This window comes from Psammomys obesus, unplaced genomic scaffold (genome assembly GCF_907164565.1).
Source record: "Psammomys obesus unplaced genomic scaffold, mPsaObe1.curated_primary_1811, whole genome shotgun sequence".
Classification (NCBI taxonomy): domain Eukaryota; kingdom Metazoa; phylum Chordata; class Mammalia; order Rodentia; family Muridae; genus Psammomys; species Psammomys obesus.
The window spans coordinates 10,021,502-10,047,234 of record NW_026588752.1 but is presented as its reverse complement, the minus strand read 5'-3'; the positions used below and the strand labels follow the sequence as shown (position 1 = coordinate 10,047,234).

Here is a 25,733-nt window from a genome sequence, read left to right as displayed (position 1 = left end):
CTAAAGACTCACATTTTAATAAGAACTTGCAAATCTATATTAAAAGAGAAAAACTCTCCATCTGAAAATGTAATTGTTCACAAGATCTCTTTCTAATGCTCTGTACATGTGTGTGAGTGTGTGTGTTTCTGTATATGTCTGTGTGTGTCTGTGTCTCTGTGTGTTTGTGCATTTCTGTGCCTGTTTGTGTGCACATGTGTGTGTGCGCCCTGAGGGACACTGGTGAGAGTGGTGGGCTTTGCTGTCCTCTGCCTTCTGTGACATCAGGACTCATACTTGCCTGATGACACAGAGTGGGGGAGGGGAGTCACCTACCTGCATGTTCACTGAAAGCTTCTTCGATTCACCCGATCCTCTGGCCCCGAGCAGATAGACATGGCGACTCAGAAGACAGATGGCAGGGGCCAGGCAGCAGCTGAGCTACTTGAACAGAGAAGAGGTGGCCACTGTGATGACAGGAAGCAGGTAAGGCTAGGCAGGGTGCACCCTGTCTTCTCTGCCTCTCCTTACTTCAGAGCCAGATCCCCTGCAGTCCCACCTCCCAGGTGGAGCCCACCACTGAGACTCAAGCATCCCTTCCCACAGCCCTTACAGACTCGCTCTTTATTCTTGCTCAAGACAAATAAGATGGTGTCAGTGTTGTCCTTTGGAAACAGAACTAATTCCCAAGTGGCTCAACTTGTAGACAAGGCTTCTAAGGAGGTGTCTGTGTTTAAGTTTCTGGTCTAATGGCCCAGGCTGTGCCCTTATCAGAAGAGGCAACAAGAGGTCCGTGGGTCAGAGGAAAAGCCGCCTGAGGACATGGTGACAGTGACACACGAGAGCTCAGGAGAAAGGCTCCGTCTAACAGCATAAACTGATGAAAAATTTGTGTCTACTGTCCAAAGCCTCTAGTGTGTGATATGGTGGCATGGTGGGGTTAGCAGATTCTGACTCCGATGGGTATAGCATCAACAAATGACAGATATACACAACAATGAAGCAACAGAATCCAGGAACACCTGCGTGGCTCGTCAAAGTCATCAATATAATTAATTCAATGAAAAAATAGTCTTAAAATAATTACAGGACCATTGAATATCTATATTTTTAAGTATTTCATATTATATAGGAAATTTACTTTAAAATGCATCACATACATAAATGTAAAAGCTAGCACAATAAAATGTTTAAACCTTAGACCAGGCAAATGTTCTAGACTTCATACGAAAAGCACAGCCCCAAAAGGATGAGTTGGACTTTATAAAAAGAAACTTGTTCATTTTCAAAAGATACTGATATGAAAATAAAAGATAAGTTGATAAAATACAATATTTTTCTAACTACTTAGATGCAAAATATTCAAAGAACTCAACATCTTAGTCAAAAGACAGAAAATCCGTTTTAAAAAAAAATGAGCAAATGACTTCAATAGGCATAACAAAGATATATAGATTAATAGTCACCAGTAGAGCCATAAGAAGCTAAGGGTCCAGGTGGAGGGATGCCTCAGCAGGTAAAAGTACATGTTGCTCCTGCAGAGGTCCCAGGTTTGGTTGCTAGCACCCACATGGGAGCCACAACTCTCCGAAGTAACTCCCCTTACAGGGGATCCGAAGCCCTCTTCTGACTTCTGCCAACAGCAGGTATGCACGTGTTTTCACATACATACATGCAGGCAGAACAATTATACACGTAAAATAAATAAGTCTTTAAAAATCTAAAGATGCTAAACCTCGCTGGTAATTTGGAAAACCCAAAATGGATTGAGATGTCCCTGCACAGTTAACAACGGAATGCCTAAAATTGAAGTTAACACTACTAAGTTGAGACAAAGATACGGAACAACTGGAATTCTCTGGCTGGCTGATGGGCCAGAGTAAACAGCTTGAGAAACAGCCCTGCACATTGTTCTAGAATCAAGAATGCATTCACCCCCCTGTCCTGGCATTTCCATGTCTGAATAGTCACCCAGCAGAAATGAGGAACATGTCCACACAAAGACAAGGTACACGCATGTTCAAAGCCCTTTTGTCCACGGCCACCTCAAGCAGCGATTGTGATAGGCTCATGCAACAAACTCGTCAATAAAATTGAACATACAAAAGCATGGAGCCACAACAGAAACATTATACAAAAGACATTGTTGGCTCATTTCCACAAAACCCAGGAATGAGCTCAATGTGACAGACAGTCAGTGTCCCTATGGACTCACTGAGAGGCGGGAGGGACCTTTCAAGATGATGGAAAGGGTTGAATCTTCATCAGGGTCAACAGGTAGACACTCATCAAAACTAACCAGACTGGGCGTTTAGTTATGTGTGAATTATACCTCCATGAAGTCGGAGCCTCCCACAGTTCCAATGGAATAAAAGGATTTTAGGTGCTACCGAGAGACAGCAGAGGTGAATCTTCAGAAGGTGGGAGTGAAGGGGAGAAATACATGTCAGAGTGTCATCCTATGGTCTGTTTTTGCGATGGTTGGAAGAATGTGTGACTTAGATAGTGGGAAATGTCTACAAATGACTGATAACTACCCATGACTGAACTCCCTGTAGCTGAACCCTGCTCAGGGAGCCTTCTGCGCCCAGGAATGCACCTTTCTGTCCCCTCCCTCCCTCTTTTCATCCCAGACGCTGTTAGCACTGCTGGTGTTGGTGCTGTACCTGGGCACAGGGATATCAGGTGAGCATTCTCGGGAACCTAAGGAAGGAGAAACCACGCCCACAGAGTCCTGAGGGTGGAGATCCTGGCTGGGTGCCTGTGGGGGTGCCCACACACCCTGCCTACTCCTCCTTCCCCTCCCACCTTGGAGACCTCACTTGGACTGTGCTTGTTAAGAGGTCATATCCGCACCTGTTTCAGGAAGCAGCTGGGAAGTGTCGGGACAGATCAGGGACTGCAACTACCCTCAGACCCCTGTGGCATCGCAGGTAACACTAAGGGGACCAGGAAGGCTTCTCAGAGGAGCTCGTGAGAGAGAAGGATAAATAAAAGCTAGTCAAGGGGGAGAAGGCAGGGTCGGGTAGCCCAGGCAGGATGAACAGCATGTGCAAAGGCTTAGGGAGCGTTCTCAAATTCAAAACAAAACAAAACAACCCCCTGAAAAGTTTGAAGATACAGATTTGATGTCTGTCTTTCAGGGTTTTGAATATCAGACGAAGGAGCCCGCTGAAGAGCCAGTAAGGACCCTCAGGAAGTGGCTGAAGATCAACTTGCACGGCTTTTTGGAGAAGCTAGAGAAAGAAGTGCGAGATCTGGAACAGCTGGTGCGCGACCTGGAATTCTGGCTGGATGCGCTTCTGGGAGAGCCGCGCCCGGAGGACCCCTGCTCTGCCCACAAAGGTCACTTGTGAAGGGCAGGTGCAGGGACCCGGGGAGTGGAAGAGGAGGTGACAAGGTCCGGCTCTGACACTTGCTGCTCTGGGCAGGCTTGAGAAAATAAAGTGGCTGAAAGGCCAAATGCACTGCTCGGTGCTCACGCCGTGAACACTGAGGAAGAATAGGGGGACACTGGCTGGTCACCATGCCTGAGGTAGCCCCCAGAGGCTTTGAACTCACCTCTTCCTTTCCACTCACTGGAGACACTGGGCAAATCTCCTTAATCTCTCTCTCTTAAAAAGTATCTGTATACATGTGTGTTCATGTGTGTGCATGCATATTCGCATTTGCTCATGGATGAGCCTATGCACACTCACACGTGAGTTCATGTGTGAATACATAGTCTCCTGTGTATGCATACGTGCATGAACGCTTATGTGTGTGCTCACATCGTTGCTCAGGTCTGTGTAAATGTGTGTGTACCAACAACAAGCCTCACCAGGCATTACATCTGCTGTTAGCAACACGTTACTGGCTCTTACGGACTTTCAGCTGGTATGAAGAAGCCTGTAAGCCATGGCGCGCTGTCTGAAAACAAGCAAGGTGCTAAGTAGATGGGGAAGGCACACCAGGAGTCCTGTTAGTTGCCAACAATGCTACTCCATATAGACACAGAAACTCAGGAGCAGAAAAGGATGAGAATCTAAGTGTGAGGAACAACACTAACAGGACAACGATGATGAAACCTTGAGCAGTGGCGACTTTTCAAAGTACAGAGAGAAAAGCCCTCTCTTTCAATTTAGAAGATCAAACAGCCTTTCTTTACACAGGACACACACACACACACACACACACACACACACACACACAGCCCGCCCTCTTCCATTACCTCCAGGCAACTGAAGTATCTGGTTGTTTTTAATCGGGATTATGTCAGCCTTGCTGTCAGAGGCTATTCACGGTGCTTTTTCTATGATATTTTTCTTTTTCTTTTTTCTTTTTTTTTTTGGTTTTCCTCTTTTAATGCAGTCACTACATGTATGCTATTTGTTAAAGCTACTCAGCTCTTTGGGAAAGCATAATGGGTCCAATCAAATAATCCCAGGGGACAGCTGTCATCCAGGGAATGGAACCACAGTTGGTTTTCCCAGAGGAATTAATCAGTCGCCTTTAGGGATGGAAAGTCTTGCAAGTTACGACCACGATGTTTTCACTCTGGGTATCCGGCAGGGACGTGGAGCCAAAGCCTGTGTTTCCTCATTTGCACTTACTTAGCAAGCATCTCTGGGAAGGGATTGGTCCCGCTTGCGTGTGTAGCTACATATTTCTCTCTAGAGCTGTAGCTACACCAAAGCCTGTGCGCTGCAGGGACTTTAAAAGACTCAGACATAATCTCAACCACACACACTTTACAAACCTCAAGTCTCCCCAAGTCGAAATTCAACCGTATCTGTGACACATATGTGCATACTGTTCATATTTGTTCTTCCTTTACATGTATGTATATTACATACTCCTGATATTTTACATTGTATCATGATCATCTTACAGTTTATATGATTCAACCAGATCAATTCCACATCTGAAAATCCGAAACCTGGGACATTCCTCGATCTGAGCCTTTTTTGAGCACTGAGAGAGCAACCAGTGCAACATTCACAGCTGGCCTCATGATAGACACAGCGCCCTGAAAATACGGTGTTCAGTGAGCATCAAGCTGTGAGCGCTTGTCGCACACAAATCATAGCTTGTGCCCTGTCCCTAAGTCATCTCCTTAGGTAATTTAATGCAAACATTCCACATTCCACAATTCAGAGAAACATCCTGAAAAAAACATCCTGAAAAATATTTCAGAAAAAAAAAAAAACACCTCAAAATATGTATGGGTGCCAGCATTTAGAGGCTATTTAACTTGTGTTTGTAAAATACAGTCTCATGCGTGTGTATGCAAATTTGCATGTGCGCATTTGCAGGCAGGTGCTCCAGCACAGCACATTCTGGGAGTAGGGAGCCTGCAGCAAGAAGTTTTCAAGAACCAAGGATGGCTCCCGTGGACTCAGCAGCAGGAGCCCCTGGAGCCTTCCCCAGCATGCCACCTTTACCTCAGCTTGTCTGCTCTCTCTGTTCTCTGTTCCTCTTCTGTGCCTGTCCCAGTTCTTGCTGCCTCGGTCTTCGCTCCATCTTGTCTCAGCACTCTGCTTCAAACTCTGTTGGCTTCTAGCCCACTCTGTTGGCTGCTCCTCTGCCACAGCCTTCAATCCAAGGCCAGGTGACTCTGTGTTTCCCAGGTGAAAGTCTAGGATGATGGGTAGTGGGTGACTGGCCCATCTTGTTGGCTGTGCCAAGCTAGTCTTACATACCAGCGTGCCTTTGGATTGGTACTGTGGTGGCCACCAGAGAGGACTAAATACAGCCAACTGCTGTACCTGTGGAGGCTCCCATCCATGAACTGAATGTTCTGGACACAGCCTCACAGTAAGACAGCTGTTCACATCCATTTCCCTGGTACCGGCACAATAAGCTATCTAGAGATAACGGAAAGCAAGGGCAGGGTGGCTTAGATCGCTTACCCTGTACCCACTTTACATAAAGTACCAGAGCATCCTCAGGCTTTGATATCTGGAAGAATTCTGAAGTCAGTCCCCTGTGCATACTGAGGAGCCCCAGGACTTTAGAAAAAGCTGAGCACTGAAAGAGACAGCCTGGGCCCATTCCCCTCCAGGGACTCTGAACTGTGGTCTGGCAATCTGGCTTCCAAGGTGGTCAGCACACCCAAGTCAATACAAGAGCTACAGACATGTCTGAAATGAAGGCTGTGTGAGGGTCAGGGCCCAGCTAGCTTTCAGAGCTGTCATGAGTGTGCTCTATCAGAGAGAGATGAATATGTTTGTCGTTCCATAGTGTCTGAATTTAACACACACACACACACACTCACACACACAAAAGCAGCAGTTTGCCATATATTCCCACTTTCTCTGATGACCCCAGCCAAGGCAAGCACTGGTTTTTTGTTTACTTGTTTGTTTGTTTTACAAGCTTAATTACTAACATTATATTATACTTTACCAATCACACAGTAAATATATCAACACACAGCTGCGTGTGTACGCTGTAGAGCGGCTATAAAGGGCTAAGTAGCCAAGGAGCTTCAAAGAGCTGCAGAGGTCAAAGCTAGGAAACTGACAGAAAAGCAGGAGGTCCTGTGGCAGTCTCAGGAGAAGTTCTGCCTCTGTGGAGTCGGGCTGTGCAGGTCACAGGTTTGAGCGGAGTTGCAGAGCTGAGTCCAGCTGCAGAGGTGAAAAGGTAAGACCGAGTCAAGGCAAAGAAATAAATGAGGCGATAGACAGGCAGCGGGTTCAGACATGCAGACTGGTTAACGAGCAGAGGGCAGTTCAAACAGGCTGCACCAACAATGAGCTGAGCTGAGGCATCCGGGACAGTTCTTGAAACCTTGGGACTTCTATCAGCCCCTTGACACATGCTAGATGGTGAGATGGCTCGCTGGTGGGGGCCTTGGTCATTGCAGTACTAGTTAGTGTCCACCTTTCTAAGGGACGCAGATGAGGGGGTTACACCCTTTCCCCAGATATGTTTTTAATAGGCTCATGTGCCCCTGCAGATAAATGTAGAGAGTGTCACCCTATCTATGCCTAGAAACAAATCGTTTGCCAGTCTGTGCTGCATGGGTGATGCGGCACAAATGAGGCCAGTCACGTGTCTACCCACTTGTCTTAGTTAGGGTTTCTACTACTGTGATGAAACACCATGACCAAAGAGAGTTGGGGGGGGGGCGGTATTTGGTTTACATTTCTACAGCACTGTTCATCATTGAAGCAAGTTAAGACAGGAACCCAAACAGGGCAGGAACCTGGAGGCAGGAGCTGATGCAGAGGCCATGGAGGGGTGCTGCTTCCTGGCTTGCATCCCCTGGCTTGCTCAGCCTGTTTTCTTATAGAACCTGGGACTACCAGCCCAGGGATGGCACTACCCACAATGGGCTGGGCCCTCCTCCATCAATCACTAGTTAAGGAAATGCCCTACAAGCTTGCCGACAGCCTGATCTTATAGAGGCATTTTCTTAATTGAGGTTCCCTCCTCTCTGCTGACTTTATCTTGTGTCAGGTTGACATAGAACTAGTCAGCACAATTGACCAGTCAGGTTGACATGCAAATATGTCACCATTAAAGGCACAACCTTTGTTTTCTCATTCATCCCCAAGATCTCATATTAAAACCATAAAAACTATAAAAGTCCCACAGTCTTTACAAATACAAACACATCAAGAGTTCAGTCTCTTAACAATATCCAATCTCTTTTCAGATCCAAAATCTCTCTTTAAGAATTTAGTCTTGAGGGAGAAAACAAAGATGGCGATGCCTGCTGGAGAGCTCGGTGGAGTCAGGGAGACCCATGGAGGCTGCAGAGGGTAATGCAGTGGTGGAAAGGGGCCTGCCCATCTCGAGATAGCTCTGGAACAACTAAGGGGTGGGGGAGGGGTGCAAGTCTTCTGGGAAAATGATTTTTAAAAAATGAATTCATGGAAGGGGGGAGGGGAAGATGGCGAAATAGCCTCACATACAAGAGAAGGACGAACCTACACCCTTTGCTACCTTGTCTCAGCTGGCAAGCAGGCCGCAAGCACAAAGGTCATGCCTGATTGGCTGGCATCAATGACAGGGAGACGTGTGGTATCCTGGAGCTCCCTCAGAAACAGGTCATCACTGTGTAGAGCTAGCCATGGCCTGCATGTGGCCTGTGGCCGCTTCTAGCCTGGAACCACCATGACTGCAGCCCAAGCTGCCTGCCCGGCTGGGAGACGGAGCATACGGGACAGTGGAGCTGCCTGAAAGCTTGCAACTACAAAGTCGGAGCCCAGTCGCAGACATCAAAGGCCAGGCACTCCCACTGAACCTGCTCCTGGATGCCCTGCCTAGCCGAAACACCACCCTGACTCTGGGCCGCATCAGGATATCTGAGAGGAGCCTCAGCAATGGTCCAGTATGTATGGTGCTTCAGAAACTAGTAACCTTGAACCAACGGACCCAGCGCACTGAGAAAAAATATACTATGTGATGCTACAGTTTCCAATACCACTATGGCTACCAACTACGAGCTGGACAGGCAGGAAAAATGGAGAAACAGGGCAGTGAGCACAAGGTAGAAAGGCGGAACTAGGGGAATGATGATGGTGAGAGGGGCAAGAAGGGCTGCATCGGAAGGGATGCATGTCCTTGTTGAGTAAGGCCAACAATCGTGGTGGGTAGCATCCTGGAGCTTGCGCAGACTCGTCCCAGCACACACAATCACCCTGGTTCTGAGCAACAGCAGAATGTCGGAGATGAAGGATGGTTCATTTTTCTGGACTGGACCTCCTTCAAAGACGTCTGTGGTCCAGCAGCCAGTGGCCGTGTTGATGTCCATGGCTGTGTTACCACAGAAGGCCAGGCAGATGTTTGCTGTATGTGCCAGCCCCTGATGCCATGTTGATGTCCGTGGGCTGTGCTGCCACCAGGGGCCGGCTTGATGTGAGTAGCCTGTGCAGCCAACTGAGGCCGTGTCAATGTCATTGGTCTGTGCTGCAACCGAAGGCTGTGGTGGTGTCTGTGGCCCATGCTGCAGCAGAGAGCCATGCTGATGTCTGAGGCCTGTACTGCCATGAGAGACCATGCTGAGGTCCATGGCACATGCTGTCGCCAGAAACTAAGTGGAAGTCCATAATCCGTGCATCCACCAACTATAAAGGGCAAGGCAGCTACCTTTGCAGTGGTATTGATGACTGCAGACTCACAGTTGAGAAAGAGGGACACAGAAGGATTCTATGACAAGCCCCCCCCCAGAAAAAAAGTAACAGCCTAGACAGAGAGGACTGGTAGTACATGCCTTTAATCCCAGTACTCAGGAGGGAGAGGCGTGCATCTCTTTGAGTTTGAGGCCAGTCTGGTCTACAGAAATAGTTGTAAGATAGCCAAAGTTACATACACAAAGAAACCCTGTCTCAAAAAAGCAATGACAATAATAATAATAATGCTGAAGTGTAGTTCTCCACAACTGATGGCTTCTGGGATTGGGGAGGGAGGGGTCAGAATTCAGTTTCCTTTAAGAAACTGGCCACGAGGAGTTAGATCACACTCCAGTGAGTAATGGACAGCACAAATTGGAACTTTTTTTTTTTTTTTTTTTGGTGGTGGTGGTGGGGACTGTTGGCAGACCTTGGAGGACTGGGAAGTGAGTGTGAAACTCCCAAATAATCAATAAAACATCATGTAAAATCAAAGTTGTTCAGCTGTGGGCTCCTATAAAAAAAATCAAAATTAAATACAGTCTCACTTCAAGAGGCAAGAGCCAGAGCACACACTCACAACCTGAACCAAACAGAAAATCCAAACTCCCAAAGTGTGAATAACTCAATGTCCAATTATCTGGGATTCACTCTCCGTTTCTAGGCTCCTCCAGAGGGCTCGGGTCACTCCTGCCCTCTGCAGCACACACAGCTTGTCTCCTAGGCTCTGGCCAGCTTCACCCCACTGCTGCTGCCATTCTTGGTGGTCATCCCCTGGTGCTGGCAACTCCGAAATACTGGGGTCTTCTGCTGGGACAGGACCGCACTTTCACCCATGGCCTTTCCTTGGCTCTTTGTAGCGCCAAGCCTCCGTTTCTCTACATGATCCCTTCAATCCTAAGCTTTCAACTGCCGCTGAGGCGGTACCTTCACCAATGGCCTCTCCTGGCCTCTCACAGCACCAAGCCTCAGCTGCTCTCCATGACCCCTCCATGCCTTCAAAAGTAGTACCCCCTGGGTGGCTTACACTACCAAGGCCAGCTGCCAGTGAGGCAGAAGCTTGGCCACCTCTGGAACACAGCTTCGCTTTGCTTTCAGAAAAGTCTTCCCAGGAGATTTTTACCTCCAGGATGCTGATCTCTTCTTAATCACCAGCAGTTTCTCCGCTCCAGCCTACAAGCATCATCAAACATCCCAGAAAAGCAAAGGTTTCACTTTAGTGGTCTTCACAGCGTGATAACCACAGCTGATTCTTCAGCTCCAGCTAACCACAACTACAGAACCTTAAATTCCAAATAACAAATAGCCCACTAGCCCCAGTTTCGCTCTAAAGCTTCACAAGCCAGGCATCTGCCTCCTGCCTTGCCCTCACACTCTTATCTTTCACGCTCTTACAGAACAGCTCACCAAGCATGGAACACTTCCTGCACAAAGTTCCAAAGTCTTCCCACAATTCTTCCCCCCAACAACATGTCAGTTCTGTCACACCAATACCCCATACCTGCTGCCGGCTTGCCCTAGGGGTTCTCTTGTAATGATGAAACACCATAACCAGAAGCGAGCTGGGGAGGAACCAGTTTATTTGGCTCACACTTCCACGTCACTGTTCACCATCAAAGGAAGTCAGGACAGGAACTCAGACAGGGCAGGAGCCTGGAGACAGGAGCTAATGCAGAGGTTATAGAGGAGGGCTGCTTACTGCATTGCTCAACATGGCTTGCTGATCCTGCTTTCTTATAGAACCCAGGACCACCATCCCAGGGATGGCACCACATACAATGGGCTGAGCCTGCCTCCATCAATCACTAATTAAGAAAATGTGTTATAGGCAGATCTTATGGAGGCATCTTCTTAATTGAGGTCCCCTCCTCTCAGGTGACTTTATCTTGTGTCAAGTTGACATAAAACTATCCAGCACACCGCCTCAGAGTCATCCTCCATCCTCAAAACCGAGTCAAAAGCTGCTTGAAAATGGAGTCATTTGAGACAAGACAGGGCCTGAGAAACACTGTTTGGGATGATGTGAAGTAACTCAGAGCAGGGCACAGCCTGATCGCATCAAGGGTTTAGCTAGGGCCAGCTGGAAGCAAAGCAGCTGACAACTGCTGAGGAGGAGGTAGGACGTGCTCTCCCACCAATGTCATCTGAGTGACTGGATAGCCTGCCTCAGAAACACAGAGTAACAGTGAGAGCAGCTTCCTTCCGTAGGAAATGGGAACCAATGCAGAGACCCACAGCCAGTCAAAGGGCAGAGTTAGAGAGACCTTGGACACTCAGTCCTAAATGGCACATCTTCATCAAATCCCTGCTCTCAGGAAGAGGAAATGGAAAGATTTGTTAACAGCCAGAAGTGATGAATGGTTCCAAGCAAACAGTGTCTTCAAGACACAACAAGATTGATGCATGTATGAACTCACAGAGACTGTGGCAGCATGCGCAGAGCCAGATGGGAGCCCAAAACTGAGAGGGGAAAATGGTCATAAGCCCCAATCCCCAACTCAGAAGCCACCTTCGACTGACAACCACATGCAAAGGAAAAATTCTCCAATGGAGTCTCACTGGGCAGACGGACCATCCTTGAGATCAGGCCCCATGCCCAGGAAATGGCCAACACAAAATGAACTCAATGGTATTATTAATTTTTTTTTTTTTTTTTTGAGAGCTGGGAGGGGGCCGGGTTTATAGCCTTGTCTTTTGCTTATCTATTATGGTAGCTGATTTTATGGTTTTAGTTTTGTTTGTATGTTTCTTTGTTTTTGTTTTTGTTTGTTTTTCTTTTTCTTTCCTCTGCTTGCTTGCTTGCTTTGTTTTATTCTGGTTTGTTTATTGGCCTCTTTGTTTTCTAAAGAAAGAGAGAAGGCATGGAGTTGGATGGGGGAGGAGATGATGAAGATCTGGGGGAAAATGAGGGAGGGAAAGCCATGACCAGAATATACTGTATAAGAAAGAAAATTATTTTCCATTTAAAAAAAATGTACAAAATAAGCCACAGTAGTAACTGTGCATTCTTTCAATCTTGGACCCCTCTGCTCCTGGGTATGGAAAATAAAATTACACGAAGTGACCTTGTGACCCCTTGAAATAAATCTAGTGTTGGGCAGTAGGCGACAAGGCATCCCCATTGCAAGGTGGTTAGCCAGCCTACCTGTGTCCAATAGCTCTCTCTGGCTTCGCCTGAGAGACTCTGTCTCAGGGAATAAAGTAGAGAGCAATCAAAGAAGATCCCTAATGCTTAGTGTCAACCTCAGGCCTACAGGTGTGCATGCACACCTGTGAGTGCACACCACACACACACACACACACACACACACACAGTGTGTGTGTCAGTCACTAAGGAACAAGACCACAGGCTATTAAGAAACAAAAGGCAAGGTAATTTCAGAGGGTAGCAAACAGGAAAACCATGGAGAAAGCAGCTGCAGTTTCCAGTTAAGAAAGGGAAGAATTGAGTGGACGCTGTGCAGTGGGCCATGACCAAGGCAGGGCCATGCGAGGGGATAAAAGCAGGATGTTGTAAGAAGTAGAGGGAATGGGTGCAGGGAGCTACAACCAGGCCTCAGTACTTGCTTTCTTCCGCTCATAAACTGAGCCACGGTTTGAGGGCCTGAATGCAGCACGGAGCAATGCAAGAGACGTGCTTGTTCTTGTTGGGGTGAAAGCGGTCAGTGGGGGAAATGTCAAGGCTCCCCAATTACCTACATTTCTATTCTCTGTGTCAGGAATCTGGAACATGAGGTCAGAATCTGTAGATAATTAAAACCTTTTAATTAATTTCAGCTGGTGGAGTCTCTCCTCTCTCTACTCAACGTTAGGCAACTGTCTCTATTGTCTCTCCAGCTCGTCTGTTTAGCTAACACCAGATAGTCTGGAGTTTTCTTGTTTGGGATCAGTTACTTTTTTGTTTTGTTTTGTTTTGTTTTGTTGATTAATGCTTTGACCTACAAGGTGACAAATACTGCAATCCCTCAGATAGTTCATGTTTTAAGAATAGGAATCTGGGGGCTGGAGAGGAGGCTCAGCTGCTAAGAACATTGGCTGTCCTTGCAGAGGACCTGACTTCAGTTCTCAGCACTACAGCAGGTGGCTCACAAATACTGGCAGCTCCAGTTCAAGGGGATCTGATGCCCTCTTCCATCCTCCACAGACACCTGCACACACATGGCCCCCGTATTCATGCGCAGACACACGAAATCAATAAGATTTATTGTTTATCAACAGATCTTTGAAAAATGAAAATCTGATCCTCTAGATGAAATCTATTTTGCTTCTGCCACATTGGGCATGACGTATACTTCTGATGACCGTGAAGCTTTCCTGTGCCTTGGTGCTATGGTGGGAATCTATAGATCTATGGTAGGGTGCTATGGTCAAGTGCCAGTGATATTTCCAGTTCATGGAGTGGAAACTGAGGCACCTGAATGCTCACATCATTGTTAGCATTTCCTATCTACAAATAGGGAGGCAGGTTTTAAGCCTGCTTGGCTCTCACAGAAGCTGTCATTCTCCAGGTTCTCCCTTCCATTCAGCCTAGCCAAGATAAGCTCCTTTCTCTCTTAAAAATTTGCATTTTAGTGTTGAGTAATCATATGTCAATTAAATTTATAAGGGCATAAAGATTCATTGCATGCTACTACATGCAGGGCACACATACAGCCAAGTAGAAATCATGTTCTCTGCCCACTAATAGCTTGCCTTGTGATGGGGAAGCCAAAAAACAGAGGTCGGGAAAATGGAATATCTACGCTGATTTACAAGCCATTGGATGGAGTGCCAAAGCCACCTAATTAATTACCAATGAGCTATATAAATATTTATTGGCTCAACTCAGAGTTCAGAGAAAGGATAGGGCACTTGGGTTGAGTCAAACGTTCGCTATCTGTTAGTCCAACTACAGGGAACGTAAACCGGGTCACAGCCTGTGGGCAGCAGTGGGGAAAGTAGAATTGAGTGCAGGTGTGTCGGGGGGTGGGGGGGGAAGGATCTATAGCTCAAGGAAGGATGCTGAGGCTCAGCTTTGACCTGAGGACCACATCCCAGCTCTCAGGTGAGATTTGGAATCAGACTTCCCAAAAGTCTCAGGGGAAAAAAAAAAATCACCCTGGAAATAAAAATCCTGGGAAGCAAGAGTTTGGGACCCACCGGTGTCTATTCCAAGACCAGGAATGTCCATTTCCAGGCCACATGTCACATTTTCGATGATGCCAAATAAAAACGTGGATTTAATTTGTTCCCTTAATCCACAAATTTGTTCAACCAAATTGTGAAATACATTAAATCCAATTTGTTTCTAATCCGGCTGTCAAGAGGACAATTGAGGGTGATGAGGGATGGAGTCAAAGAAGACGCCTTCCCAGGGCACCAGAATCCCTTCTGTTGTGACATTTCCATGAGCAAACACTTCCCTGCCTGCGGGCAGGGAAAGGCGGAAGGCAGGCACTCCCTTCAGGCGCCAGCCTTCTGAGCAGAGCCGCTGTGCCCTTCCCACAAAAGGCTGGGAGTCACCTGTGTGCTCTGGCCATCTCACTCCAGGCCTCCGGGCCTCAGTTTCTTTCTCTAAGTAACTATCAGTCTATTGAGAGGACATGAGCTCTGCAACATCCAGAGCTAGACACTTACTGCTAGGTGGAATCATAGAAAAGGACAGACCCAGCCACGAACTATAGATGGCTTGCCTCTGGGCAGCTCCAGCCCCAGATAGGTTGTCCCCACTACTTGAGACTTTCTTGCTCAATAGCAAGATGGCTTCAGGAGCCCAGGGTGTCCTCAGAAAGAAAGGAAGTGCCTGTTCTCCAGTACCTGTCGCCCTTGCATGCAGTGACACGTGCTCACGCTCTGTATCACGTGCTGTTCCTCAAGTCAGGGATGGAGTCAGGTCTGTCCAAGCATGGACAGAAGGGAGAGAAATCAGGGCGCTGTCACCAGAAGATGAAGAAATGAGAGTTTTGCTATCAATGACTCTTTGTACTACAACAGGCCCGTAAGATTATAACAGAGCCCAAACCTTCCTATTTCTTGGCGACACTAAAGCCATCGGACAAGCTATGGCTCAGTGCGTTATTCACATTTGTGGTGATGCTGTTCCTGGGAAAACACAGCAACACAGGGATGTGCTGCTCCATGTCAACTAGCAGCTGCCTGCTGTGCTGCTCTGTATTGGTTTTCGTCACTCGTTATCACAGAGTGTAATACTCTCACCCACACCAAAAAAGTTTAAGCAGGGGTACCTCATGCACCTCATGTTCACTGTGTTTCTTGATGGCACCAGGTGGTCACATGAAGTGGTAGGCCGAAGCCAGTGAGCTGTTCACAGTCAGAACATGACGCAGGGCTGCCCTGGTACATGGCCCTCATTTTCATCCCCCACAGGCAGGATGAAAGTGCTTCCTCCTCACAGTGCTGACTTCACATAGGCCTGAGATTATCCAGACAATAGTCCCTCTTTCTCTCTCTTTTTATCATGTGGGTATATGGGCCACGACAGCAGAATGTGTATCTCTTGCTTTCGACTTTAAGTCAAATGCACATTGCAGGGGCTGGCATGAAGAGCTGGAAGGGCAGGGTTTTGGGCTCAAGCAAAGCTGGTTCTGCCCCTACATTTCATTCCTATTTTTTTGCTGGGTGACCTCAGACAGGTCACGCCATCACCTGCGCTATGTTCGGCTTGCCTATAAAATGGGGTATGTCTACACATCTCCTGGGCCCATTGAGAGGATGAAGTAATAAAAGCCAACTTTTACTTAGTGTTTACTACGCTCCTGGCACTCTTCCGAGTGTTTTACGGGCATTAGCTCATTTCATCATCACAGGGCTACAGGACCGTCACAATCCGTACCTTCGCTGCACACTTAAAGAAACTGGGATATAAACCCAACAAGATTCCAGGGCTGTTCAGTTAGTAAGTGGCAGGGCCAGGAAGCAAACTCAGACAGGCCAACTCCTGCCACAGGCTTGGACCCCACCCTGAGTCCCTTCCGGGATAAATGAGGTAATACACACACAAGAGCTATGTAAACTGCAACACACTGTATAAATGTCACTCATTATTACTTCTCTCCTCCCACCTTGGTCGTTAAAGCCACCAGAGACCCAGTGAACCCAGCACTCAGATGTTTTCCCGTAGCTCTGGGCTGGCCCCTGAGCTTGCACTTCCTTTGAGCTGCTCTGACTCCAGGGTCGCACCTGGAGACCGGAGCGACCTCAGTCACTTCGCAGAGGAGCTCACAAGGCAGGAGTAGGAGTTGAGGATCAGGCAGCCGCTAGAAATCCAGTTCAGGAGCTTTCCTGGCACTAGATAGCACCGATGAACACCAGGGTGAGTGGCGGCTACAGGGGGCAGTAGGAACATTTTGTACACCAGAACCGACATGGTCTGTAACCTCCTGAGTTCCGGGGGTGAGGAGGAGGCAAAACTAGCTGCCTCCAGTGAGCCGTGGTTAGAGCTCGGGCAGATGGGAGAACAGCAGACTCCTATCAGAGCCTGGGTAGCTAAGGACATCTGTGCGCTATTGTCCACAAAGGAATCCTCCTCTGTCCCCCTGACCCAGGGCTCATCCCTACACTTGCTTACATCCTTTTCTTAGTTTCTGCTTCATATCTGCTCCATGCTCTTCAAGCAAAATCCCAGTGGGTGGGGGTTAAAGAAAAGGTTTTAAAAACACGCACACACACACACATATTAGAGACAAGAAACACAGTAGTATCTTGTAGTAGCTTCAGGGGCTGGTGGATGAGAAGCAAAGAGAGTCCTAAGAAATACATGGCTTCCATGTGGGGAGACAAAGCCTTCCAGAATCACAGAATAATGGTTGGGGGACAGGGAAAGTGGACTTACAGCCACTGGGTTGTACACATTTTTTTCTTTTTTGGTTTTTTGTTGTTGTTGTTGTTGTTGTTTTGAGACAAGGTTTCTCTGCATACCCCTGGCAGTTCTGGAACTCACTCTGTAGACCAGGCTGGTCTCAAACTCCCAGAGATCTGCCTGCCTCTGCCTCTGCCTCCCCAAGTGCTGTGATTAAAGGCATGTGCCACTACTACCCAGCTTGGGTTGTACACATTTGTGTTGTATTTGAGAATGCAATTGGTTCAACCCAAATAGTGTTCCATGCACTTTCTCTCTCTCTCTCTTTCCCCAAACAGACTTTTCAATAGAAAAGGTCATAATTCCAAGTACATTTTGTGCCCTCCAACCAACCAACACACACTTTTGGACAGCTGGCATTTTTTCCAATGCACTATTAGACATTTCAAAAACTCTTCAGTGATATTAATAAATGTGTTAAGAAAAAGAAAGCACCCAAACCTGAGAAACAGATTAAATACTCTGAATTAGAACAGAAAGATTGTTCATCCAGATTTTTTTCACATGTATGTTGTTTATGAGAGATACAAATAAAATACCCAGAAAGGTTGAAAGTAAAGGAAGGGGGAAATATGAAGATATAAAAAGAAGATATAATTAGACTATAGACCATTTCTTAAAATATATCTATCTTTACTAACAAATGGATTAAGCTTAGAAGTGCTGGTAGGTATAAAGAATATTAATTTGGGGCTGGTGAGATGCTGAGCAGCTTTTCCAAAGGACCCAAGTTCAGTTCCTAGTACACACACTGGGTGGCTCACAACATTATATACCTCCTCCAACTCCAAGGATTCTGATGCCCTCTCCTGGTCTTCACAGGCCCCTGCACTCACATTCACAAACCCATGCACAGATATGCATACACTCACATAATTGAAAAATACATAAAAGTAAATTTTTAAAAAGGAAGAATTCATGGTTGTATAGGAGTCAGTACAATCACAATATTTAAGGATCTTCAGTTAAAATAATCTTCTAATATGGCCTTAACACCATAGGAGCTGGAAAAAAAAAAAGGCTCATTTTACAACAAACTAGGTCAATCATCCCAAACCCATACAGTGCCCTGGTTACAGAGGCCATGCATCAGAGCTGTGTGGAAAGAACAAGGATGTCAGCAGGTTGTCCTGGATCAGCGGCCACTCTACAGGAATGTGGATATAGGCTCTTGACCTATATCACATTCAGAATTTTAGTGACTTTAGCAGAAAAGGTACGGCAAGAAAGCTCCTGAGACATGCCTGGGAATACACTCGTGGCTGTGACAAGAATTTTCTAAAACGCAAACATCATTAGAGCGAAAAGGAAAAATATTCATAAGTTAGACTTTTTCAGAGTTTAAGAACTGCTGTTCACCAAATGACAATGTGAAGAGGGTGAAAAGGCAAGCAGAGCAAGAGATAAATATGTAAAGAGCTCCTAAAAACCAATAAGAAGGCAGACATCACGTCAAGCACCTCACATGGATTTTTGAATCAGAAATTTCACTCCAAACATATGCTTCAAAAATATACACACAGCAGCCCTGCAAATCTCAGAGTTCCCAAGTGTGAGTTCAACGATGTTTGCACTGAGCATACACAGACTTTGTCTTGTCATATCCTAAAAGGGTATGATTTAAAAACTGTTACTTGGTAGACAGGGGATAGGGTCTGAGGGGGATAGGTAACACTGGAAAAGCAACAAAGAAACATACTTTTACATATATACATATATTCATATAAATACATAGATAATAGATAGATTGATTGACTGATTCATATAAGGGAGTTTATTAAAGTCACCCTACACAGGGGATACTGTTCCTCCCAGAAGCCATAGTTTGCAAAATGGAAAGCCCAATGTTAGGTCTGGGATATCCTCCTCGGACTTGTTGGTCAGGGGTGTCTGGGAGACTCCAGAAGGACATGGACTATCGCCGTTGCTCGTGGTTGCCCACCAGGACTCAATGGTGAGACCCACCCACACTCGAAGACATCACACATTTTGGTCCCAGGACACAGAGAAACCAAGCTGATGCTGACCAGAAAGTTCCCGCCGCCGTTCCACAGCTAGCTCCCACAGTACCAGAAGGTGCCATGGGGTGGGGGGCTGGCACATCAACAGTCTGTGAACCCCGGGAGCTACAGTGAGTGGCAAAGCAGGAAAGGCTCCCGGGGCAATCGTGGCACACAACAACTAGTGCAATACGTACTAGTGGCACACAGGTACCTAGACAGTAAATCTGGCCCAGAACCCGTGGCTGGGAGCTCCTGGGTGCCAGCGATAAACCTACTCCCGTAAATGGGCTCAGCGCCAAACCTCCCTGTAAACTGCATCTTTCCAGCTCTCACACCTCATCAGAGATGTTTCTCTGAGCAGGGGACAGTGGGTAATGCAGGGACTCACAGCTGCTCAAAGTGCAGAGAGGAAGTGTCGGTGGAGGGCTCGGCCACAAACAGGACATCTATCTCACTGCCCCCTGCGAGGCTTGGAGGAAAAGTCCTTAGGGCCAGAGACTGAGGCAGGACCGGAGTGAAACCGTGTCTTCTGGCCAGGACAGGGCGGCTGCACTCGTGGACTCACAGCAGCTGTGACTGTCCACACAACACCAAGTCCGTCAACCCCGTAGCGTGGAGGGATTCATGAGCCCCACCCCAGCTGAGAAGCAGGGGAACATCGGTAGCTTCTAGGGAAAATAAGTTTAGTTAAAGGTGTATCTCCAAGAAGGCAGATAAGCTCCAGGGCGCTCCCACACCCGTGAGGACGTGGACCTGGCATTGGGACATTTAGACTCAGTAGGTTTGTTTTTGTTTTTTAATTTAAAGTCACAAAGTCTGGATCTGGGAGAAGTTAGAGCAAGAATGAGGGCTGAATATAACCAAAATACATTGTACAAAACTCCCAAAGAATCAATAAACATTATACTTAAAAACTATTAGCTAACATTTACGTTGTACTAGATATTACACATAAATAATCTAGAGACTTAAAGTATAAAAAATCTTCAGTAGACCAGGCGGCGGTGGTGGCGCACGCCTTTAATCCCAGCACTCGGGAGGCAGAGGCAGGGGGATCTCTGGGTCTGAGGCCAGCCTGGTCTACAGAGTGAGTTCCAGGCCAGCCAGGGCTGCACAGAGAGACCCTGTCTCAAAAAACAAAACAAAAAATTAAATTTTTTATGCATGCACCTGTGTGTGCTTATGTGTGTGTGCAGGTGTGCATCTTGTACATACACACACGCGTGCGTACATGCTGTGTGTGTTTATGTGTGTACATGCGCACTCGGGTGTCTGTGCGTGTGCAGGCGTGTGCACGCATGTGCAGTATACACCTCCTAAATCCTTGTGTTCTGCTGTCCACAGGAATTCTGAGGCTAACCCCTCCTGGATACTGAGGGACTACTGTATACATGGACCCAAACTGACAATCAAAATTAGCAAAGCAGCATTCCTATCAGCACTGAGATACTAGAGGCCATCCAAACCTCTTGGAGCTACTGCTGATATTACATCCTTCCGTCTAACGTACCCTCCAGACGTCTAGCTCCTGACCGGGACAGTGCACACGGGTGCCCGGAATGGACTCACCTTTTTCAGTGACAGTTGTCACTGAAATCACATCTCAGGCGTGTGTAGCAAGGTTTTAAATGCTCTGTGGAGCCATTTGCATATGAGTTAAACAGTTTACTATTACACCTTCGTTTGAGCTGTAGGAGGATACCACAGATACCAGGTCTTGGCAGGAAAGGAATCTGAAAGGAAGCAGAGAAAACCTTTTATTTGTCTGAGAGAGAAAAGGAACCCAGAGAGACCCAGATGGCCGAAGGCTCTGCGGTCTGGAATGCAGCTGCTTCTTATGACCTCACCAATCATCAATAACGTCCCTAAAATCATGACATATTGGGGACAGACTTTTTTGTGTGTGTGTGGGAACTGGTAGAGATGCCAAGCTTCCCTCACAGGCAGAGACCCAGGTCAGCCCGTGAGAACATGAGGACGGAGAGAAGAGAAAGCATAAAAACAGCCATCCAGGACCTGGGGGGACCAGAACAAGGAATTCCTTACAAAGGACAGGAAATTGGGACCTGGGTTTACCGGAACCAATTCCCAGGACACAGGCAAGCAAGCCCACGATAACAAACACATAACGTATTTTACACTGATGATGGCAACTTATGGCATCAACGAACAAGAAGTAATCCTAGAGCTACAACCAGGCCCCACATTTCATTTCCCTCCCTCTCTTTGTAACTTAAAAAAGATATCGTCGTCATCATTATCATCATCATCATCATCATCATCATCATCATCATCATCATCACTGCTGCTATTACTATTACTACTAGTGTATGTTTTGGCATGTACCCGTGTCAGAGGGTGACTTTGTGGAGTGGTTTCTCCCTCCACCTTTACTTTGGTTCTGGAGATTGAACACAGGTCGCAGGGCTAACTCTGCAAACACCGCAGCCTAAAGCAGCCTCCTCTTCATTCTCATAGAGCCCTACCCCCAACTAGGCCCGCAGCAGCCACCTTCCCTTCCCCACCCAAAGCCCCATCCCCTTCCTGTTCACGAGCTGGCTTTTGGTGTTCTGTAAACACATGGGAATGTGTGTGGGGCAGCCCTTCCCACCTCTCACACGACCTTTGCATCTCAGGAACCATTTCCTCTCCTCTGATTGAAGACAAAGTTGAATTCATAATTTTACGGGTTTTTTTTTTTTTCAGAGCTGCCTAACTTTGAGGGGGAAAGGGAGCTTGGGTAACCCCTGTTCGGTAGCCAAGAATTAGCAAAGAAAACACCGCTGGCCACTCTCCACTTGATGTCTCTGCCAAGGCTTGCAGGTAAGTCGCTCCTGAGCCTGTGTCTGGGGGAACTGCTCTGAGCAATACGTCCTCCTAGGGCCTGCATTTCCACCCACCAACAGGACTTCTGCAGCCCAGTGCTAACCGCTGATTTTCTTAATAGAAACCCATCTCCTTTAAATAATAAAATAGAATTTAAAAAAAAATGACCTGTTAAGCCCATCCCCACCTCCTTTTTTTTTTTTTCTTCTTCTTCCTCCTGAGAAATACATTAAAGTAAACAACTGTGAGATGTGAAATGAAAACAGGGCAAGGGCACCTGCAGGGTTTTACCAGCTCACATTACAAAGCCCCATCTGAAGTGGCCCCGAGAACTGTTTCCATGACAAGCATGACGAACAGCCAGTTCTCTTGAAAGTCAGTCAAAAGCCAAATTAGTCAGATTACATCAGGGTGTATTTCCCTGGAGCAGAAGGTCTCTTTGGAAACACCTGCCTGACATATTTCAGACGTGTGCAGGGGTGAGCGAGTGGGCCCTCGGCGGGTCCCAGGACTCGCCAACGTCTCAACAAAAAATGGGTGTTTGGGTTTTACTGAGTAAAACTGAGTGAGATGGCTGTGTGGAATTTGAGTCGCTTTCTGGCACCTCTCTCACATGACAAAGTTTAACCAGCTCTTGTCCAGGTGCAGGGAGGGTCCTGGAACTCGGGTGATCTGCAGCTGGGCCCTCCATCTCGGGGCAGTGGAGAGATGCTGGGGTTTGGGACTCTGAGGTCTTTGGCAGCCTAGACAGAAATGTTAATATTATAAAGGGCCGAGGCGATGGGGGACCACCTCCTCAAACAAAACAGATACCGCAGCGGGTAATGTGGAGGTTAAAGCCAGAGACGTGCCTTTCTCTTTTCTCATAGTCTAATTAGTATTCTGCCTTTGACAGCCTTCCTCAATTTATTTTATTAGCACTTGGGAACCATGGGTAATTAACTTTTTCGAACGATCTGTGTTGTTGAGAAAGTGCCCGGTCACATGGGTTAAATAAGTCACAGCGAATCCGTAACCTGGAGTACTATGTGGCCAGTCACAGGAATGAGAGAGACCCCAAGGACAGACTACTGTGTGACCGTTCGACGAACCAGTGAGACCCCCAGGGACTCGGGTAAAAGACGCTTTGAATACATGTGTTGACAAAGAGTTAAGTTACAAAACAATATAGATGTGATGGTTCTGTCTAAAAAAAGAAAGAAGTAGCAGAGACTTACAGACACACAGACACACGTCAGAAAACAGAGAGGCCGGGAGAACGGCCACCTCCAGGGATGGGACAGCGGAGAAAGGGAAGCTGAACTTCCCTGGTTCTGATGCTTCCGATATTTACAGTGAGGAGAATGCGTGTGGGTTAGGGTGAAATGAAATGCCTACCCATTATAATACAACACAGAAAAACATGCGTTGAAAGACAAAGCACCCCGCTTGACCCAAATCATTTTCTTATTCACTCAGTTCCTCTATACTCTGGCCCTCTGCGCACACTGGTCAAGTCATAGGTTCTAGAGACGGTTCATCGGTGGCAATGATGTGACTCATAACTGTCAGGTTTCAACCCCGCCCCACCCAAGCAGCTAAGTGCCTATTTAGCATATCAAAGTAGACATGGCTGCCAGGTTCTCTCGGCATCCCTCAGACCCTACCTCTTAGAGGGTCCTCCTGGCTGGCGTACCCCACCCTCTACCCTGAACGCTGCAGCCCAGGGAGCTGGGCCGCTATATAATCCAACCATTTCGGTCACCCGATCTTTTTGTACTTTGGGCCGCCGGGCTGCTGCATCTGTTTGCCTTCTTCCTCCTCTCCTTTGCTTTTCCCCTCGCCCACACGGCTCAGCAAAGGGTCGTGTCCACTCTGGACTCTCCCGGTTGTCCCTGCCTCTGGCTATGCTCTCCCACATAGCTACAACTAAGCTTTCTCCTCCGCCATACCTAGGGGCAATCATGTTTCCTTTCTTTGCCTCTTTTATTTCTTATTTTTCATTCAATAAACAGGTGTGAACCGGCCAGCCTGTATTCACATAATGACCCGGCCACCCGGGTCTGACAACACGCCCTTTGATCCCTGTATTCGCCGTGGAAGCCCTCTGTTAAAGGGACCATGGGGACGACTCAGTTGAGTGAAAAACACTTAGCACAAGGCCTGACGCGTGGTGGACACCCTAAAGACGTTACTGACACTGGATACTTCCACGAACAGGTATGCGTTTTACATGTGTGTTTCTAAATAAGCTCCTGGCCCACGGCTCTCCAGTTTTCGCAGGGGAGCACGTCTCCAGATGCTAGGGAAATGGGTTTTGCCCAACTCAGAGAGAAATCACGCTGACAGCAGCCCATGTCTGAGCGGAGCAGGGCTGGCTTCAGTCAGAAAGCTCTCTCGAGGGTAAGCCAAGTTAAGCTCAGATGAGGCATTCTGGGTTTCCCACCCCCACCCCAGAAGCCAAGAGCAGAGAGCAAAGCTCAGGGGACCCAGCACCAGACCCCGCACTCCAAAGCCGAGGAGGGCAGAGGTTTGCAAGAGGATAGTAAGGAGGGTAAGGGGCAGGAGTTTCCCCGCCAGCTGCAGCACCTTGCCGAAAGCATGCCAAGGGGGTTCAAAGGCCAGACTTTAACTAAATGGTCTGCTTAAAGCCAGAAGGTGATTGACCCGGAGAGTGAGGGAAAGGGGCTGGTCATCAGATGGAACCCACCTGGCCCAGCCCGCCTCCCAGCAGCCATGGTTGTGACTGCACACCGGGCACTGAGTCCCTGAATCCCTTTGTCTCCTTCATCACAGCTGAGATCGTCAACTCAATCCCCCTCCTCCCCTTGGCTTTTTATGATGGTGATGACGTAAGGGGGTAGGAAAAACACAGCTGGTTCCGCCAGCGTTTACAGAGGCTGGGGCAGACTGTGCGCTGTCCCCAGCCGCCAGCCCCACACAGCTGCTCAGCCCCCCTCTGGGGGCCGAGCGCCCCCACCACTTCTCATGGAAGGAAACACATGGTGCAGAAATGAGACAGTTATTTAATAATAATAATAATAAAAATCAAGTGTAGACCTTCAAGACACTCTGAACTGTTTGGGGCCCTGCCTTGCTGTCCCCCCCCCCCCCCCCCCATCAGCCTTCATGTTCTCAGCAACCTTAACTGTTTCCATCAGCCCTCTGTACGTTCCCCAGGTCCTCCATGCGCAGACCAACCAATCACAAAATGAAAATATTCAGAGAGAAGCAGCGGGCACGCTGAACAGATGTGAATTTTGCCATTGCCTTAGTGCTACAGTAACAGGTGATGGCACACTGTCAGGACTCCTCAGTGATGTAAGGGTTAGAGACTGTGGGCCCTGCGGCCTGAGCACCTGTGCACTTTGCATCCCTAGCTGGCCGGAAGCCAGCCCCCCCCCCACATACTGACGGATGACCATACTGATCTGTGGCACAACCCACCCCATTTCCTCCTCAGGGGTGTCATTCCTGGAGTGGGTCTCATTATCTCCCACCAGCACCTAGAACCGGATGCAGAAGATCCTTCTCCTCTTCAGTCTTGGGTCCTCCCATCAAGCTCTACCCAGTAGCCAGAGGGACTTCTCACATGCAAAAGAATATCTTCCCCTCCTCTGCTTGGGGCAACCTGCAAAGAGACTTCTACAAGTCTTTGGTCACAGTTCCTTTTCTTGTCTTTTTCTCCTTTTCTCCTTGTCTTAAGGAGTACGTTAAGGCATAAAAAGTGTGGGTATCATTGGAGTGCTGTGTCATACTTCAGTGTGTGTGTACACTGTGTGATCTTTAAATTGGGTTAAATCCATCTGTCTCCTCAAATTTTTCTTTCAGCGGTGCTGGGGAGCAAACCCGCAGCCTTGCACATGAAAGTCCACCATGTTAGGTGATTGCCACAGCCCTAGACATTTGTCATTTTTAAATTTGTGTGTGTGTGTGTGTGTGTGTGTGTGTAGAAGTGTACACACACACACACACACACACACACAG

At 47.6% G+C, this 25,733-nt stretch overlaps 1 protein-coding gene and 1 long non-coding RNA gene across 2 annotated transcripts; both read left to right on the top strand.

Moving 5' to 3' along the window:
* The first annotated feature begins 375 nt into the window (after nt 1-375).
* Nucleotides 376-3,335, top strand: Smim23 (small integral membrane protein 23). Its single transcript, XM_055604411.1, has 4 exons — nt 376-465; nt 2,613-2,664; nt 2,845-2,912; nt 3,123-3,335. Exons 1-4 carry the CDS (start codon nt 376-378, stop codon nt 3,333-3,335), a joined length of 423 nt encoding a protein of 140 aa, XP_055460386.1.
* Nucleotides 3,336-23,702: 20,367 nt separating this feature from the next.
* LOC129674703 (uncharacterized) lies at nt 23,703-25,490 on the top strand. Its single transcript, XR_008719825.1, has 2 exons — nt 23,703-23,966; nt 25,210-25,490. It is a non-coding gene; the product is annotated as an uncharacterized LOC129674703 (long non-coding RNA).
* The last annotated feature ends 243 nt before the right edge of the window (nt 25,491-25,733 follow it).

Bases quoted from the DNA above. Each gene is read 5' to 3' on its own strand.
- Smim23 (XM_055604411.1), top strand. From the start codon at position 376: ATGGCGACTCAGAAGACAGATGGCAGGGGCCAGGCAGCAGCTGAGCTA. The intron at 2,665-2,844 runs GTGAGCATTCTC...CACCTGTTTCAG, and splicing joins CCTGGGCACAGGGATATCAG to GAAGCAGCTGGGAAGTGTCG. The intron at 2,913-3,122 runs GTAACACTAAGG...TCTGTCTTTCAG, and splicing joins AGACCCCTGTGGCATCGCAG to GGTTTTGAATATCAGACGAA.